At 53.5% G+C, this 16518-nt stretch overlaps 1 protein-coding gene across 7 annotated transcripts; it reads right to left on the reverse strand.

Moving 5' to 3' along the window:
- Window positions 1-1431: 1431 nt before the first annotated feature.
- On the reverse strand, window positions 1432-12751 carry FNDC4 (fibronectin type III domain containing 4). Of its 7 annotated transcripts, none has more exons than XM_039569778.1 (7): window positions 12583-12751; window positions 6683-6798; window positions 5980-6184; window positions 5044-5133; window positions 3682-3815; window positions 2824-2962; window positions 1432-2719 (listed from the first exon to the last, which is right to left on the reverse strand). In XM_039569778.1, exons 1-6 carry the CDS (start codon window positions 12653-12655, stop codon window positions 2825-2827), a joined length of 756 nt encoding a protein of 251 aa, XP_039425712.1. In that variant the 5' UTR covers window positions 12656-12751; the 3' UTR covers window positions 1432-2719; window position 2824. The 7 variants fall into 7 exon arrangements, with proteins under 7 accessions (XP_039425712.1, XP_039425711.1, XP_019136888.1 ...); XM_039569777.1 differs by having other exon boundaries at window positions 1432-2716; window positions 2824-2965; XM_019281343.3 differs by lacking the exon at window positions 12583-12751 and adding an exon at window positions 8635-8742 and having other exon boundaries at window positions 2824-2965.
- Between the last annotated feature and the right edge of the window lie 3767 nt (window positions 12752-16518).

The raw sequence follows: 16518 nt of genomic DNA on the forward strand, positions 1-16518 counted from the left end.
CTTGAGCACCTGTGAATGTCACCTGTACTGACAGGAGCTGACACTGACCATGCTGAGGCCAGGGCAGACACAAGCCCTTGTGTGCCAGCTGCTCTGAAGTGTCTGTACCCTGCTGCACCCCAGCTGTGCTCTACAGAGGCAAGCCAGGCACTTGGTTTCTTTCCCCAGATGGGGCAGGGGAGGCTGCAGCCACCAGGACGTCTGGTTTCTCTGGCAGCTGACAGCTTGCAGCTGTGTTCGAGGCCCTCACTACTGGGTTCCTGTCCCATCTCTGCACAGCTGCCCTTCTCAGGCTGGTGGCACTGACAGCCTAGCTGAGCACCAATCGCTGGCTGCAGCTGGGGTGGCAGGGCCAGTCTCCCAGTGAGTGCCACAAGCACTGGGGATGCCTGGAGTGCCATGGATCAGTCAGGAGCTGTGCATGGTTTTTTTCACTTGTGGTTTTGCGTATTGAATGTAGTTTCGCATACTGAATGTGGTTTCATGCCTTTTCTCCCTCAGCTGGCAGTACAGAGCAACATGTAACTGTTGTTAGGCTAAGCAGGTCACTGTCAGGCTCTCAGCTTCCAGCACTCATCTCTGCAGTTCCCTGCCCTCCTGCACCGCCATAGCCTGAGAAGAAGTGGCGGATTGGGGTTTGGTTTGGTTTTTTGCAGAGGGAGACGGTTTTTTCCTCAACAACACCCCCTGATTTTACATTTAATGTCAGACTTTTGTGTTGTTTGTTTTATTTGGTCACAACCTCTGCGTTTTGACTTTTTTTCATGCCTTCCCTAGTTCCTCACCTCTGCTACACATTTGATTCTTTGTGTGTGCCTCTGGCCTGACTAAAAATCTCATAACAGCAGGCGTGTCTGCTGTGACCTTCCAAGACAGAACTTCTAAACCTTTTCCAGGGCACTAGAACATCCTTAAAACTCTTATACTTCCCTGACAGCCCTAGTTTTTTTCTGATGTACCTCCTTGAAAAAAAAAAAAAGCTAGCAGGCAAAGCAAGCTGTTTGTGTCTCTGGAGCTGTGGCCATGCTCCCTGCAGCCCAGGTTACAGCCCAGCAGCAGTTGCATCCCACCGCCACGGTGCTTTTGCTCCTCAGATACCCCTCTCCTCAATTGAGCAGAGAGCAGCACAGGTCATTCCATCCTGCAGCCTGTCAGGGTCAGACCTTGTTCCTCTTCTTGGTCCTGCTGCTGGGACACCTCTGCTCTCTGCAGAGATGTCACCCTCAGTGGGAAAGCCTGCAGCTGGTCCAGCAGCACCACATGGCCCAGCTCGCAGCAGCAGCTCTCCCTAAGGGCCAGAGGGGTATGAGGTGACCATGGAGGACCTCCAGCTCTTGCACAACATGCAGGAACAGATCTCCTACAGGCCAGGACACATGCATTCAAGAACTCGTACATGTATGCATGCATGGACACACACAGACCTGCAGCTCTGATGCTGCCTTTGAGCCAGGATACTTTTATTGAAAAGACCCTGCCACAGGAGTTGCTTATCCTGTCCGTTCCCCGCCTAGTCCTGCAGCAGGAGCTGAGCAGCACCTGGAAGGAAAAGTCCTGAAAGTGCTTTTACTGGGAGATTTATTCCTGGAAGACGCTGGATCCTGTGATGCTTGAGTCCAGGGCTGCAGAGCCTGTATGTGGCAGGCTGCAGAGCAGAGCATGGAGGGAGAGCAGCAGCCAGGGCAGCAGGGAGCCTCCTTGTTTCACCCTATTCCCTCCAAGTGAGATCTTGCACACCTCACCACATTGTCTCCTTCAGGCAGCACAGGCACTTTGCTGCTCAAAAAGTGCTTGGCAGCTGCCCTCAACAAGCCTGAATGTGCCAGCACTGAGCCCTACTGGGGACACAGCAGAGCTACAGCCATGCCCTGACACTGCCCACTCCCCCAGCCCTGTGGGGCTCCCACCAGCACTCCCTGCCCCGGCTGCAGGCTCTGCGGGCTGGCCAGGCACTGTGACAGCACTAGCTCCTCATTGTCCCTTGTGTCTTTGTCCTCTGCAGTAGACAGAGAATTTGAAGCCCCTGCACAGCCATGACAGGGTGCAGTGGAGCCCTGTTCTTCAGCAGCAATCTGCTCATCCCCTGTACTGGCTGGGCCCAGCCCCACAGACAAACCCTCCTACCACCTGGGCACAGCTCTCCTGGCAGTGCTGGGGTAATGCCTGCACTGCCCTGTTCCCTCAGCCCCAGGGCCCTGAGGGGAGCAGCTCCTGCTCTCTGCAAGCAACCCCCAAGGCCAAACAGGCAGCTGAGAGCAAGGTCTGCCCCCTGATGCTGGGCAGGGGTCCAGTGCCACAGCTGCACCCAGGGCTTTGGACAAGCCCGCGCACAGGGACGTGGCCTCCCCTCAGGCCAGTGCACCAGCCCCTCGGCTCCCCTTGGCTCCCCCGACCCTAGCCGGTGGTGTGGGCCCCCACCTGTCCTCAACTTCATGCTCCGCACTGGGAGGGGAGGGGGGGCCAGGTATGTGGGATGGGCAGGGCCACACTCTGCATGCATGGCTTGGGAGCTGGCTCCATGCACATCCCCAGACAGGTACCCTCAGGAAAGCGGGAGTTCTGATACGTGGATCGTCGCATGCTGAATTCCAGGCTGGGCGCCTGGTGCTGGCCTCTTCTTCCAAGGCCTGCTTTGGCTCTGGCAGGACACCCAAGATCCCAGACGGCAGAACTGGTGCTGCACTTACACCTCGATGATATTGACCGAGGGAGATTTCTTCTATGAGAGAAAAATCTGCTTTAAGACCCTGCTTTGCTGCACCACTGGGATCAGACCCCATGTCAGAGCCCCTCAGGCTGTGGCAGGCATTAAGACCAGCAGACCTCAGCAGAGCAGGGTCAGTTTGGAGTAGGGATCCAAGAGGAGGGATCTCTTTGGCAAGGAGTAATCAGCAAGCTGAAAAATCTGGAGGAGGGGAACTGGGGCCTTGAAGTCCAAACAGGAAGTTTCTGCTCCTGACATCTGCTGGAAACCAAGATGTGGTATCAGTGGAGCAGTCAGGCAACACAGTGAGGGGAGTTCCCACCCTTGACAGAGGCGGCAGATGAGACACAAGCAAAAACCTAACATACGGTCCCATTAGAGCATCAGGGCTATAAATCACTGTCTTTGGCAGGTAACAAAGGGAGAAATGTCAGGTGCTGAGGGAACAGCCAGATGAAGGTACTGCTCCCTCCCCATCCACAGCCTGGCATAGCACTCCCATCAGGGTGAGGAAGGGGCTCTGGAATGACTTGTGTGGTGATGACCTGGAGCCAGCTGAAGTGAAGGCAGAAAGGGAGCAGTGACAGACTAGTGCAGGAACCATGAGAACAGCTGCCTAGCATGTCCACTCCTGCCTGAACAGGCAGGAGCCAGACCTGTCCATCAGTGCAGGAGAGGTGCAGCCTTGGAGGGGCATGATGAAGGGTCTGTTACAGTCAGAGATCAGGTACCACCCTGCAATGCAAGAGCTCTCCCAGCTGTTATATCCTATCATCTCTTCCAATATTTCTCCTGCAATCACCCATGGGGCACACACACTGCCCCGGAGACCAGGGCTGCACCCTAAAAGCCCTCAGTCTCTGGGGTGAGAGCACAAGCTGGGGTGTTTCCATTTCTGGAGAGAGTCAGAATCTGTCCAGGCTGCAAGCCCCAGCAGATGCCACATGCCATCCCCCCTGCCAGCCCTCCCCACTCACCTTGCTCCGCAGCAGCCCTCCGCTTGGTCGCTCAGGCGTGCTATGTTCTGAGGACGGCTTTGTCTTCTCCTTGTTGTTGTTGGAGTCATTATCCTTGATGATATCATATTGTCTGCAGAACAGGGCGATCACCGCTGCCGAAAGATAGACTGGATGAAGGACTCCCTCACAGTGGCTGCCTCTGTCTCCCCTCCCGACGGCGTCCCAGCTGCAGAGCAGTTGCATCCAGGGCTCCTTGGGGTGCTGCACACCCGCACCCCCACTTGCATCAGCTTACACCACCTCGGGTACCTCTGCATATGTGGCCAGGCCAGTTTCCTTGGACAGACAGACATGGATGTGGCTAAGGCCATTGGGCCACACGTGAGGTGCTCAGCACTCACCAAAGGCAGATGCTGAGGCACTCAAAGAGGGACAGTGAGGTCAGTGGGCAGCTGCATGGGTTTTGGAGTGCCTCCAGCAAGGCATTAAAGTTACTGAGCTTGTGACCCTCAAAAAAGCCAGCCTTTGTCCTTGTCTGTGCAAACTGGCTCTGGGGTCAGTCACTCTGTCATGGTTTAACAGCACGCATCTCATGCAGCATGTCCCACACCTGGGAACCCTGGACACAGGAGTCTGGAGCTATGCCCCCAGGTGTGACCATGCTGGACTCACTCAACCCCCAGTGTGTGTGTGATAACACACAGACACACACGGACTGGGCCTGACTCCTTCCAGTTGGCATCCTGACACATCAACCCATGCCAGATGTAAACTCCCAGGAGTCATCTTGTATATTCTTCCAGCGCACTAGAAAAGTGTCAAGGCCAGGGCAAGGAGAAATTTCTGCAAGATGCCACTGCAAAATCCACATTTACTGGGAAGGGAGCAGGGGATCAATGACTTCCCATTCACAGCAGCTGCATGTGACCAGTCAGGAGCTGACTTACCTTCTAGGCTCCCATGCTCCCAGGGCAACCTGCTGCCTGCTGGAGCACTGGCCTTAATCATGCTGTACAGGAGCAAATCACCCACATTACAGCTTTAGCAGACTGAGGTACAGCCTCTACCAGATAGTGTTATCAGTCATGACATCTAAGGCCCAAGCAACACAATCCTCACTGTCAGCTGGGATGCTCTCACCCTCTAATTCCAGGTCCCATTCTGTCTCCTGCTCTTCCACATACTCCAGGCCATTACTGCTGAGCAGTGGCTGTGGTTGCTCCTTTTACCCCACTGGCTCCAACTCCTAGAGAGACTCAATAGACTTACTAGAAAGGGTGCCAGACCCTCACCAATGTGCCTCTGCACTCCCTTGAGCCACATCCTCTTTCTGAACCATGGATTGTACCTTTGCCCCAGAACACTGCTTGTGGCACTCACCCGCCCACATGAGCAGCACAGCCACAATGATAATAATCTCGCCTGTCTGCAGCTGCCGGTCTTTGTCCAGCCCTTCCATGGTGATGTCACCTGCAGAGAAGAGACCCCCCCAAGCAGGGTTGGCAGCACATATTCTCCCACTACAGCAACACTGGAGGATTTGAGGAACTCCAAAGGAGAGAAGCCCACCTCCCCCAAACAAGGAAGGGTATGGGATGACATTCTGACTGGGGAGAGGACCCCCAGACATTCTGTAGCTTTCCCGTGACAGATAAACCATCCTTGCTACAAAGATAGTCAGGGATTCCAACAGCTTGTTTGGGTTCATGTAGGGAATCAGTAAGGTCTCTTTCTACACAGTGACCAGGGCAGGTCAGGTCAGTTGAACACAGAACTTCTGAGGAAAGTCAGCCATCTGCTTGCCCTGCCATACTCAAGATCCTTCTCATGGTTAGTGCTGGAGACAGACTCCCATGCCCTCTATGGGCACCATCTCTCTGGGACTCCTGGATTATCTCTCATGGACCAGCATGTAGGCAACCCCAAGACAACACAGGTATGAGTAGTAAGGGAGACCATGGGACTCAGTCATTTGTCCTTTGGTAGCCTGCAGACTGGAAGATCTGAAAGTCTATTCAGTTCTGGCTTCCTACGGGCAGCAGTTGGGCAGGCCTCAGCAGCTGTCCTGGCCAGTCTGCCTAGCTGAATGGGTTCTAAGACCTGGGTTAGGAAGGCTGCAAACCACAGCTTGGGGACATTATTGTGGACACATAGTGGACACAACAGCAGCCTGTACAACCCTGTGTGTCCCCAGCAGCCTGCTGCTCAGGGCAGCACCTTCCTCACTGGTTGCTGAATCCCTGCTCATCTGCTGTACAGGCCTCCAGGTATGGCCCCACCAGCAGCACCTGGGCGAGCTGGAAGGAGGTGCCTCACCTTGGTTGGAGCTGTTGGAAGGCAGACGATCAGTCTCCTTCAGGGTGCGGAAGTGGACACGCTTGCTAGCCTGGCTCTCCCCGTACAGGCCAATGCTCTGCACCTGGATGATGTAGTCAGCATCCTCTGCCAGGTCCCACAGCACACAGGCACGGTTGGTGGTGTTCACCTCCCGGATGAAGCGCTGCATCTGCCCATCTTGCCTCTGCCAGAGGGAAAAGCTGTCACCCCCAGGAGGCTGCTTCCAGCTGCACCAGGCACAAGCCCCCAGCTGCAGGGCTATGCCCTCACTCCTCCCTTCCCAGGCAACCATCCACCCCAGGGTGGGCCAGACTGGCCAGCACTGCCTATTCAGCATCCCTGTGTGGCCTGAGAGCCAGGCACCTCCCTGGAGAAGCCACCATCACCCAGGGCTGCATAGGCAGAGCAAGGCAAGCAAAGAAGGGTTATGTCATGGCTGAAGCACCATCCTTACCTAGAGAAATCCCAGGGAAGCCATTGGAGGGACTACCCCCCCAATGCAGCCCACAGTCTTCTGCCTCCCACCAGGATGGATGGCTCAGATGGGGCACCCTGGCAAGGGCTGCTCAGCAGCAGAGATGTCCTCGGGCAGGTGCCAGAGGAGCCCCGGACTGTGGCAAAAGGACATAGGAGCATGCTGGTAATCAGTGTCCCCAGCCCCCTGGGGACAGATCCTGGATACCTGCTGAAGAATGGCATAGCCGATGACCACGTCTCCTTCTGGCACATCCCAGGACACTGTGGCAGAGTTTGCCTTCAGCTGCGTCACAGTCACATTGACAGGGGACGGTGGCCTGTCTGGGTGACCCAGGCATGGACCAAGGCAAGGCACAGGAAAGAGGCAAAAGAAGATGTCTCAGAACAGGCACTCAGCCCTGCACATCACCATGGGGCCTCTCCAACACCTGCCAATAGCACCATATTGGCTAGGGCTACAGGGAGCGCCTTCCTTGGTAAAACTGTCCCCAGGAGATGAGTGGCACAGCAGATGGACAAGCATGAGACCTGCCAGCAGCAGCACACACACAGCACGGTGCTTCCTGGGCTGGCAGGCAGCTGCCCACTGTGTGCATGAGGAGTACGCAGGCACAGAGCTCTGGGGTTGCCCCATGGATGGGCACACCACAAATGCATGGCACACCACCCAGAACTGCGTAGGAAGCAGCCCAGATACAGCAATGATATATTGATTGTGACACAGAAATGGGGCACCTTGGAATAAACACACTCTACGACTCAATCTGGCCATCTCCTCTGCCTGGCATTACTCCTTGCTCCAGGGCATGGAGGAAAGGCCAATGCTGAAGGCAGAGCTGGCTGTCCCAGTGATGCCTAGAAAACAGAATAGATCTTCCCAACAATGTTAGAATGAATATAAAAGTAAACCTTTACTTGAAAGCTTTCAGGTACACAATATGGCAAAAATCATATTTGGTATAGTAATGTTACAATTTTTATAAGGTAAGTCGATTAGTATACTTATCATATACGGTCCAATTAAAAGGTTAGTTGGTTAGGTAATAATTCCTGGGGTCCTGCCCCACTGGAAGCAGTCCAGAAGTTTCTTTTTCCCCAGTTTTGTTATGCCTGCTCCAGATTCTGGTTGGAAAACAGAATGTCCTTGTACCTGGTTCTCTTCTTGGACTAAGACTAAATAATATTTTTAGGAATGTGTTTATAAGGTTATTTTATTGTTCCTAAATGTAGGGAAGAAAGATAGGAAAAGTACTAAAAGCTACAACCATGCATTAACAATCTACAAAGCCCCAAATATATGAAAAATATAAAAAGCTAAAAATCTTAGGCATCACCAGCAGTGCAGTGCTGTTGGCTGCAAAGCTGGCAGCAATGCTTGGCCATTGCTGTTCTGTGGAAAGTGGACCTGACTGACCCATGGTCTGCACCATTGCCACTTTGAGATTTCACAGCATTAAGAGCACAGCAGGATCCCACACAGTCCTGCACACAAAGCCAAATTTTGTCTGGAAGTTAGACACAGGAGCACATGAAAGACATTGAGGCTGCTGTTTGTGTGTTCTCACTCCCCACATATAAGTCAGTGCCCTTCTACAAGCTGCCTGTGTAGCACACAGTCAGTCCTGTGATTTGTACAGAAAAAGAGTTCCAGGGGGCACCTGAGAACAAGAGAAAGGACAACCATGACACCACCAACAACCCCAGACAGAGTGACAAGGAAAGGTGATTTTTGCAGACCAGCTGTTTTAAGTGCATTCATTCAGATCTGAATATACCCAGCTTCAGCTCAAACCAGAGGAAGGCTGTGGTTCCCACTCTGAGAAATTCAGGGTTGTGGTCTGCCAAGGGCAATTAAAAGAGAGGAGAGCCCAGAAAACATGTTCTAAGAGAGACCCTGGGACTGAGTGTGTCTCCAGAAGTTTGACACACCACCAGGAGAGAGGGTCACCAGAGACAAGGACACCACAGGATTCTGTTTTTCTCCTTCATAACAGGTTGAGTCAGGAAAACTGGAAAGGATTCAAAGATACACTCAAACATCCTTTATCCCACAGAGAGTGTGTCTCTCTAGAGTTTTGCCTGTGGGAATCTGGTTCATAACTAACCTATGAGAGGGAGGGAGTCTCTAAGCCTTGTCTGCATGCACACCGTGCTCACCTACAAGCCAACAGCAAAACAGGCTGAACAAAGCCACAGACTCAGCCCTGTCCACCGCTCGGGGTGTAGGTACTCTGTTGGCAGAGGAGCTGAGCTTCCTGCAGATGAAATTACAGAATCATTGTGGTTGGAAAAGACCTCCAAGATCATCAACTCCAGCCTTTGACCAAATAACCCCATGCCCACTAGACCATATTACAAAGTGTCATGTCCAGTCATTTCTTGAACACTTCCATGGATGCTGAATCCATCACTGTCCTGGGCAGCCTGTCCAATGCTTAACCACTCTTTCAGTGAAGAAATTTTACCTAATACCCAACCTGAACCTCCACCGGCACAACTTGAGGTCATTTCCCCTTGTTCTGTCACCTGTTCCCTGGAAGAAGAGCCCAGCCCCCACCAGGCTCCACCATCCTGTCAAGGAGTTGTAGAGAGTGAGAAGGTCCCCCCTGAACCTCCTTTTATCCAGTCTGAGTTCCCCCAGCTCCCTCAGCCACCCATCAGACTTGTGCTCCAGTCGCTTCCCCAGCTCTGTTCTCTTCCCTGGACACACTCCAGCCCCTCTCAATGTCTTTCTTGTTGTGAGCAGCCCAAAACTGACACCGGGATTCAAGGTGCCTCAGCAGTGTCCAGCAGAAGGGGGAAATCACTGCCCCAGTCCTGCTGCCGCACTATTGCTGACACAAGCCAGGATGCTCTTAGCCTTCTGGGCCGGATCACGTTTAGCTGCCGTCAGCCAGCACCCCCAGGTCCTTTTCCACTGGGCCATTTTCCAGCCTAGTCTGGTTTTCCATCCCACCCACGGCTGGTGTCAGGTCAGCTGCTCAGCTAATACCGTGTCAGCCAGCAAACAACTGCTCCCTTGCACTGTCCCAGACACAGGCATTTCAAAGTGTTGGGTGTATGGGGGGCTGCATGTTTCTGCTTGTCTTCAAGCGTAAGAACAGTTGACCTAGGTTACCACTAGTTAGGTAGCTAGCTAGGTGTGTGCTAGCAAACATAATGGGGTCAGAACAGCCCAAGAATCCAGTGGGGGAGATTGGTCCAAGGACTAATTTGGTCTGCACCAGCCAATATGTGCCCAAGCCACTCTTGGGCATGGCTTGGGAGCTAGGACAAGCCAGAAAACCATTCCTCACAGGTAGCACTGATGTGCCTCCTTCTTTGGAACTCATGAGTTTGATACCATGGATATGACCAGACTCTGCCAGCTGGCCTCGGGACAAGAACAGGACATGGTGCTTCCAGGATACATCCACCGTAATGAATTAGGTGGTTTTTTTACATCTAACAGAATTTTAAAAGTCCTGAATATGCGCAATGGGGACAGTTTGACTACCAACCTTTAAGTGTATGTGAGGAAATTAAAGACAGGGTCTGACATCTCTGCGACACAGAAGTTTGTGGATGGAGTTTGTAGCAGCTGTCCAGCTCTGATCGAGAATTTTCTAGGCTTCTGCAAGGAGCCCAGCCTGTCCCAGCTGAGGTTTTCAGGCTGGGGATGCTGAGACACTGCCCTGGGACTGAGTCACCTGATGATTTGAGAACAAAGGCACTGCACCAATTCACAAGCCATGCTGCTGAGTCCACACAGGGCTGGCAAGTGTTCCAGCTGTATTTAGCCAGAGCTTGCACAGGCCTTGTGCAGGGACTGTCCCTCACTGGCAGTAGAAGGGTGAGAGGACATGGGGGCATAATGGAGCCACAATGCACTTGGCTTGTCAGTGCCCCAGAACTCACTCATCGTAAGCACACTTGGTGCAGACTCCAGGCCAGCAGCCCTGAGCCTATGTGACAGGAGACCTGGTGTCCAGGCTACAGTTCTGCATTAGAAAAACCAGTGTTCCTTGATCAGTTTGATGCTGAATGAACTACAGAAAATACATTTCTGAGCACACGGGATTTGCACACCCATCAGGAAGAGACAAGACAAGAAGCCTCAGAAATCAAAACTTGAGAAGTTCACCCTAGATACACAGAGCAATGTTTAATGGCAATCACCTCTGCTCTGAAGACAGGCTGGGAGAGCTGAGGTTGTTCAGCCTGGAGAGAATGCTCTGGTAAGATACTGGAGCCCTTTCCAGTGCCTAAAGGGACTCCAAGAGAGCTGGAGAGGGACTTTGGACAAAGTGACAGGACAAGGAGCGGATGGCTTCCCACTGCCAGAGGCCAGGGTTAGATGGGATATTGAAAAGAAATTGTTCCCTGTGAGGGTGGTGAGGCCCTGGCACAGGTTGTCCAGAGAAACTATGGCTGCCCCATCCCTGGAAGTGCTCAAGGCCAGGTTGGACAGGGCTTGGAGCAAACAAGTCTAGTGGAAGGTGTCATTGCCCATACCAGGGGGGTGGAATGAGATGGACTTTAAGGTCCCTTCCAACCCACACCATTCCAGGATTCTATGAAATTCAGATGAGACCTCAAAGTTGTTACAAGACCTCAAAAGGACAAAGCTTTGTGTATAATCCCCACATTGCATCTAATACTGTCCAGCCTGCTCTGCAGCTGAGATCAGGGCAGCTTCGTGCCAGAGCTGTTGCCATAAAGGTCTGTGAACGCAAGGGCTCCAAAAAGCATGCTCTCTGAAGCCAATACATTCTGGCTGTAAAGTCAAGATGCTGCTGGGCTCTCTGGGAAAAGTGTGCCACTGTTTAGCTCAATGTATTAACTGCTAATGATTCTACATCATTTATAAATGATCCAGCTTCACTTTTTATTGAAGCCATATTACCAAAGGGGTACCCCCACAGAAAGCACAGTCATTTACTTAAGGCCTGGCACAGGTTTTGTCCTGTCTGTACAGCAGTGTGCTCCTTTGGGCCTGATTAAGGGGTGGGAAGAGCTGGGCTGTGTACAGGAGCCAGCAGCACTGCAGCCTGTGGTTGGACACTGGGAGGTATGGCCAGTGGGCAGTTGAAGGAATGGCCAGAGGGCAGTGGGAGGGATGGCCAGTGAGCAGCAGCAGGGATAGGCAGTGGACAGTGGGAGGGATGGCTGGTGGGCGGCTGGACATGGGATCAGATATGCCATGCATCCCGGCTCCATGGGTCAGCAAAGGGAAATAGACAGATACCCTTCACGAGGGATGCTGGCAGATTTGGTGCTGCAGAGGGACAGGGCACGGCTCCACCGGTGCCATCCCCATTCTGCTGTGATCCGGAGAGTGGACCACCCCTGCCCCCTGGCCCATGCCCTTGGGGCTGCTGCTCAAGGGCACCCAGATGTTTGCCCAACTTACTGCTGCAGCAGGGAGTAAGCACCAGACTGCACATCTAAAAATAAGTGGCCCCTTTTTAACACCCCAACTGCATCTCTTCATGAATCCGTCACTACGTGTTTTGCAACACGGCAGAATGTAGCAGAACACGTCTGGTACTCGCAATTCGATTTAATATCTCAGTAACCTGTCGCGGGGCAAACAGCAGGAAGCGGCTGCTGACAGCGGGCCATCCCGGGGAGTGAAAGGACACAAGGACAGCGGCGCCTCGGGTGCACTGAGCTCGATGTCCCAGCGAACACCGGCCGGAAGGGACAGGATCCCCGTCATCCGGCCGGCCCCAGCCCGCCACAGCCCTGAGTGTCCCTGCCCGGGGCAGGGGCTCCCTCGGGGTAGGACGGTTCACGGGGGCCGCGCTCCGCGGGGCGCAGAACACCCACTGCTACCCGCACCCCGCCCGTGGCGGGAGCCCTTGGGAGCCCCCGGGAAGGGCAGCGCGGTAGCAGCCGTCCCCCCGGGGAGGGGACGCGACACCGTCGAAGGCACAGGGGGCTCGGAGGCCGCGGCGCCCCGGGGGTGCCCGAGGAGTCCTCGGGGATCGCGGCAAAGGCCACGCCGGGGATGCGGTGAGGCCGGCGCGGGTATCTGGCGAGGACCGCAGCCCACAGCAGGGGCGGGCGCCAGCCCCGCGGCGGCGCGCAGCCCCGGTGCCCTCCCGGCCCGGACGCACTTACTGGCTCGCACGAAACACAGGTCGCAGCCGAAGAGCACCAGGACGGGGCTGATCATCGCCGAGACGCGGGCCATGGCTGCGGGGGCTACGGCCCGGCCGGGCGGCGGCCCTGACACCGGCCCGGCTCCCTGCGCCGCGGGACGGAGCGGGGCCGAGCCCCGGCCGCAGCACGGGGGGGCGGAACGGCCGCCCGGCCCGGCCCGCCCCCGAGCGGCACCGCAGCGGCTCCGACACCGCGGCGGCTCCGGCGCCGCCTCTCAGCCGTGCCCCGGAGTGGCCGGCACCGCCCCCAGTCCCCCGAGCCGTACCCCCAAACCGCTAGTACCGCCTCCACCCTGTTACCGCGCCCCCGGAACCACCAGCGTTACTCTCGACATCGTTCTCCAGTAACCCCCAAAGCCCCACCGCAGGCTGCAGCCCCAGTAACCCCGAGCGCCCACTCTCCCCGTGCTGCACCCCCAGTAGCCCCCAGTGCCAACTATTTCCATGCTGTACCCCCAGTAACCCCCAGCGGCCCCTCTCCCCAGCACGCGAGGCTCCACATGCAGGCACCTGTCCTGGGCCGTGGGCCCATGATCACGCATATGGCAGCGAGCAGCACTGGTGTCACGACTATTGGTCACTGACAGATGCCGACATTCGGGCTGGTGCCCCCAGCACAGTCCCACAGCTCCTCTGCAGCTGGGGGTGCTCTGACCCTCCAGGGTGCTCTTCCACGTGTGCATGAAGACACAGGCATGGGCCCTGCCCCACCCCCAGGAAAGGCAGCACTGGATGTGCCTAATGAAGCGGTAGAGAAATAAGGAAATTAATCCAAATCATCCTCTACTACCTTACAGCAGTAACCTACTACTTTCTGTAAGCAATGCAGACTGAAAGCCAAGATGGAATGTATGGTTCCAAGGGGCTGCTAAGGCGGCTCAGCCTAGCTGTGGTTTTGGGCAGACCTGGGGACTCCTGAGGCTCCTCTCTGTCCAGCTGATGTCCTTGGCTACAGCCTGTGTTGTCCTGCTGTGTAGCATAGCTGGAGCCAAATGGCAGCTTAGACCATGCCCTGGATGCGGTCAGCCCACAGCAAAAGTACACCAGTGCTTGCATGTGTGCAGACATGTGGGCACAGACATCCATAGTTCAGTCCCCTAAGGCCCCTGAAAGTCTTTATTTGGTCACTTCAAAAGGTCTTTCCTAGTTATAGGAGAATTGGTCTGTGCTTTGGGGAGAGCTGTGGAAGACCAGGGTAGTCACACTGCCATGCAAAGGATTTAATCTGTGGTGCCTGTGTTCAAGAGACAAGTTCCAGCTAAGTGGAAACTGAAGCCTGTCAGAATTTATGTTCACTGCAGCTGCATGGCAGGTTAGGTGATCAAAATGGTCCCGTCTAGGTTGTTCAGTGCTGCTTTTCAGACACCCTTGGCAGATCAGGAGACTGCCTCTTTCCTGTGCTGAGCTTCATTGCTGCTGCAGTCCACAGCAGGAGGAGGGTGAGCCTGATGTTGCTTTCCCAGCAGAGTCCTGTTTCAAAGCTCTTTCTCCCTCTGTCTGCATTATGGGGAGGGAACTTCAGGAAAACCAGGGGTAGAGCTGGCAACTGTAAAACTGTGACTGCAAGAGGTTTTACGGGAACAGTTTGCCAGTTATGTCTTCTCTGCAAAGTCCATTCTCACTTGGTCACTGTGAGAACCACTTGGTTATTGCAGAGCTAGCTGTTGATTTTAATGTTGACTGCTCCATAGCCTGTCTTTGCCACCAGCCAAGGATCCCTGGCTTGCCCAGCACTGTTCTGGCCTGCACAGGAGTGCTCAGAAACGTTATTTGAAAAGCTCAGTGCTGTCAGTGTTGGGTATCAGTGAGTAATGCCATTTTTTTGATAGCAGAAACAGGTAGCCATTAGCAGTGTGCGACAGTTTATTGTGCACCCTCCCCCCAAACTACTTAAAAGTGATTCGGTTTCTATGTCCTTTCCCTATGCTCCAGGCTGCAGCCCTATTGCTTGTGCAGGGTGAGAATTATGCTGTGATTGGGGAATTTTGTGTCTGATCGCCCTAGGCATCACTGTTGGCTGGCTGGCATTCCCAGGCTTCACACACCTTCCAGATCAGTGCTGGACATGGGAAAGGACACGCTGGACAATCCTGGGAATTCAGTGACTGTGCACAGGGAGCATGGTGTGCTTTGGGAGCAGGTGACGGCATTTGCATTTGTGGGTTCAGTCTATAAATAATAAATACTGAGAGTGCAAATCCTTCACACACATTTAATTACCATTTGAGTATTTGGGGTTTTGGCCAGGCAAAATTCAATTTGCAATCACAAATCAGGAACTAATGCATCTAAATTGTATTATATGCCTTGCAGTGCCATGTACTTGGAATTCAGTGGGGAAATCCAGCAGCAGCCTTGAGATCCCATCCTCACTTCTACAGCCTGGCCCGCGGGCTCCGAAGTCCCAGCCTGCCCCTAGCAAATGTGAGGTGCTGGCAGCAAGAGGATGCCCTGCCCACAATATAGGAGCCTCATGTACCTGCATCACATCACCCTGCTGTCATCTTCCTCTGCCCAGCACATCAGGAACTGACCTCTGCAACTGGGAAAGGTTTGGATTGATGATATGCCTGTGCAGAATCTGCCCCATTCTTCATAGGGTATAAATGTTATTGATTAAATGAAACCCACAAAGGATGCATGGATTTTTTTGTCCCTAATCTAAGCCTTAGTTAGCTTCTAACTAGTGAGGCAAGCATTCACAGATTTATGAAAGCACAACATGACCTGCAGTAGCTGGGTCGTGACATGGGGGTCCTAGACCTCTGTAACTGTTCTCCTCCGGGGACACAACACTCAGGCAATTATTTTCCCCATATTCTGGCTGCTCCCTTTTCCTGCTCCAGAGCCTCCGATGACCATCTGTGACCTAGCTGTGCCTATGGAAGCAGCTGGCAACTGAAACTGTGACTCAGATGGCCTTTTCCAGGTGAGCATTGCCCTTCAACCAGCTGCTGGCTGGCCTAGAGGAGGGCTGGACAGGGTGTGAATGCCAGACCGGCCTCTGCACCCCAGACTGTCTCCCAACCAGCCCCATGCCTGCCCACCATGCCCTCTCACCAGGGCTTCTGTGGCTGCTGCTTCACATTAGCTGTCTCCATGTTCCAAATTGGTTGTGAGGGTTCATTCCCATCCACTGAGTCATATCTGTGTGCTGACTGCTGTATCCTCCATTTCTCTCCCATGGAAGTGGAATTAACACACTAATTCCCGTGACACTAATAATGGAGGGCAAAGGTACAGCAAACCACAGACATTTTCTATAAAGCTGCTACAGGAAAGTCCCCTATTGTCCTCACCCAAGGAACACGTTCAGACCTGTCACCAGGCTGTGGATATCAGCACTTTATCAACACTTCGTGAACTTTATGAAATGTGGAAAGTCAATCTGCTAATGATTAATACCCACTAATCATTAATAATTCCTGATCCTCCTTTTGTGTTTGTTTATTTATTTTGTGAGGGCATCTTTTTGCCATCTGCTGCATAATTGGATTTGGGGAATTCAGTGCTGCCCAAGAACAGACATTTATACTTTTTATTATCACAGGGTATTGTGAAGTCAAGAGTTTTGCTGTGTAATTATGTGCTATGTGAAAAGTAATTTATTCTGTTGCATTTAGACCAGATGCCCAATTACTTCTTCTGGCGCTTCCTAGCTTCTATTGTAAGAAACAAGTAATAACAGTTTGCTATCTATCTGCACTGCACCATCTGCAACACAGCAGACCCTGGTCATCTTTCACAGCTGATCATTTATTTTTTACCCTTTTAATATGGGACAACTAGACAGCATATGGTGTTTGAGACGTGGGTTTCCTGTGTGTCAATATATTCATAATAGTGTTACCACTCAGCCCTTTCCCAGATCATTTACACCACATGAAGTCAACAC

The sequence above is a fragment of the Corvus cornix genome, chromosome 3 (assembly GCF_000738735.6).
Source record: "Corvus cornix cornix isolate S_Up_H32 chromosome 3, ASM73873v5, whole genome shotgun sequence".
Lineage (NCBI taxonomy): Eukaryota > Metazoa > Chordata > Aves > Passeriformes > Corvidae > Corvus > Corvus cornix.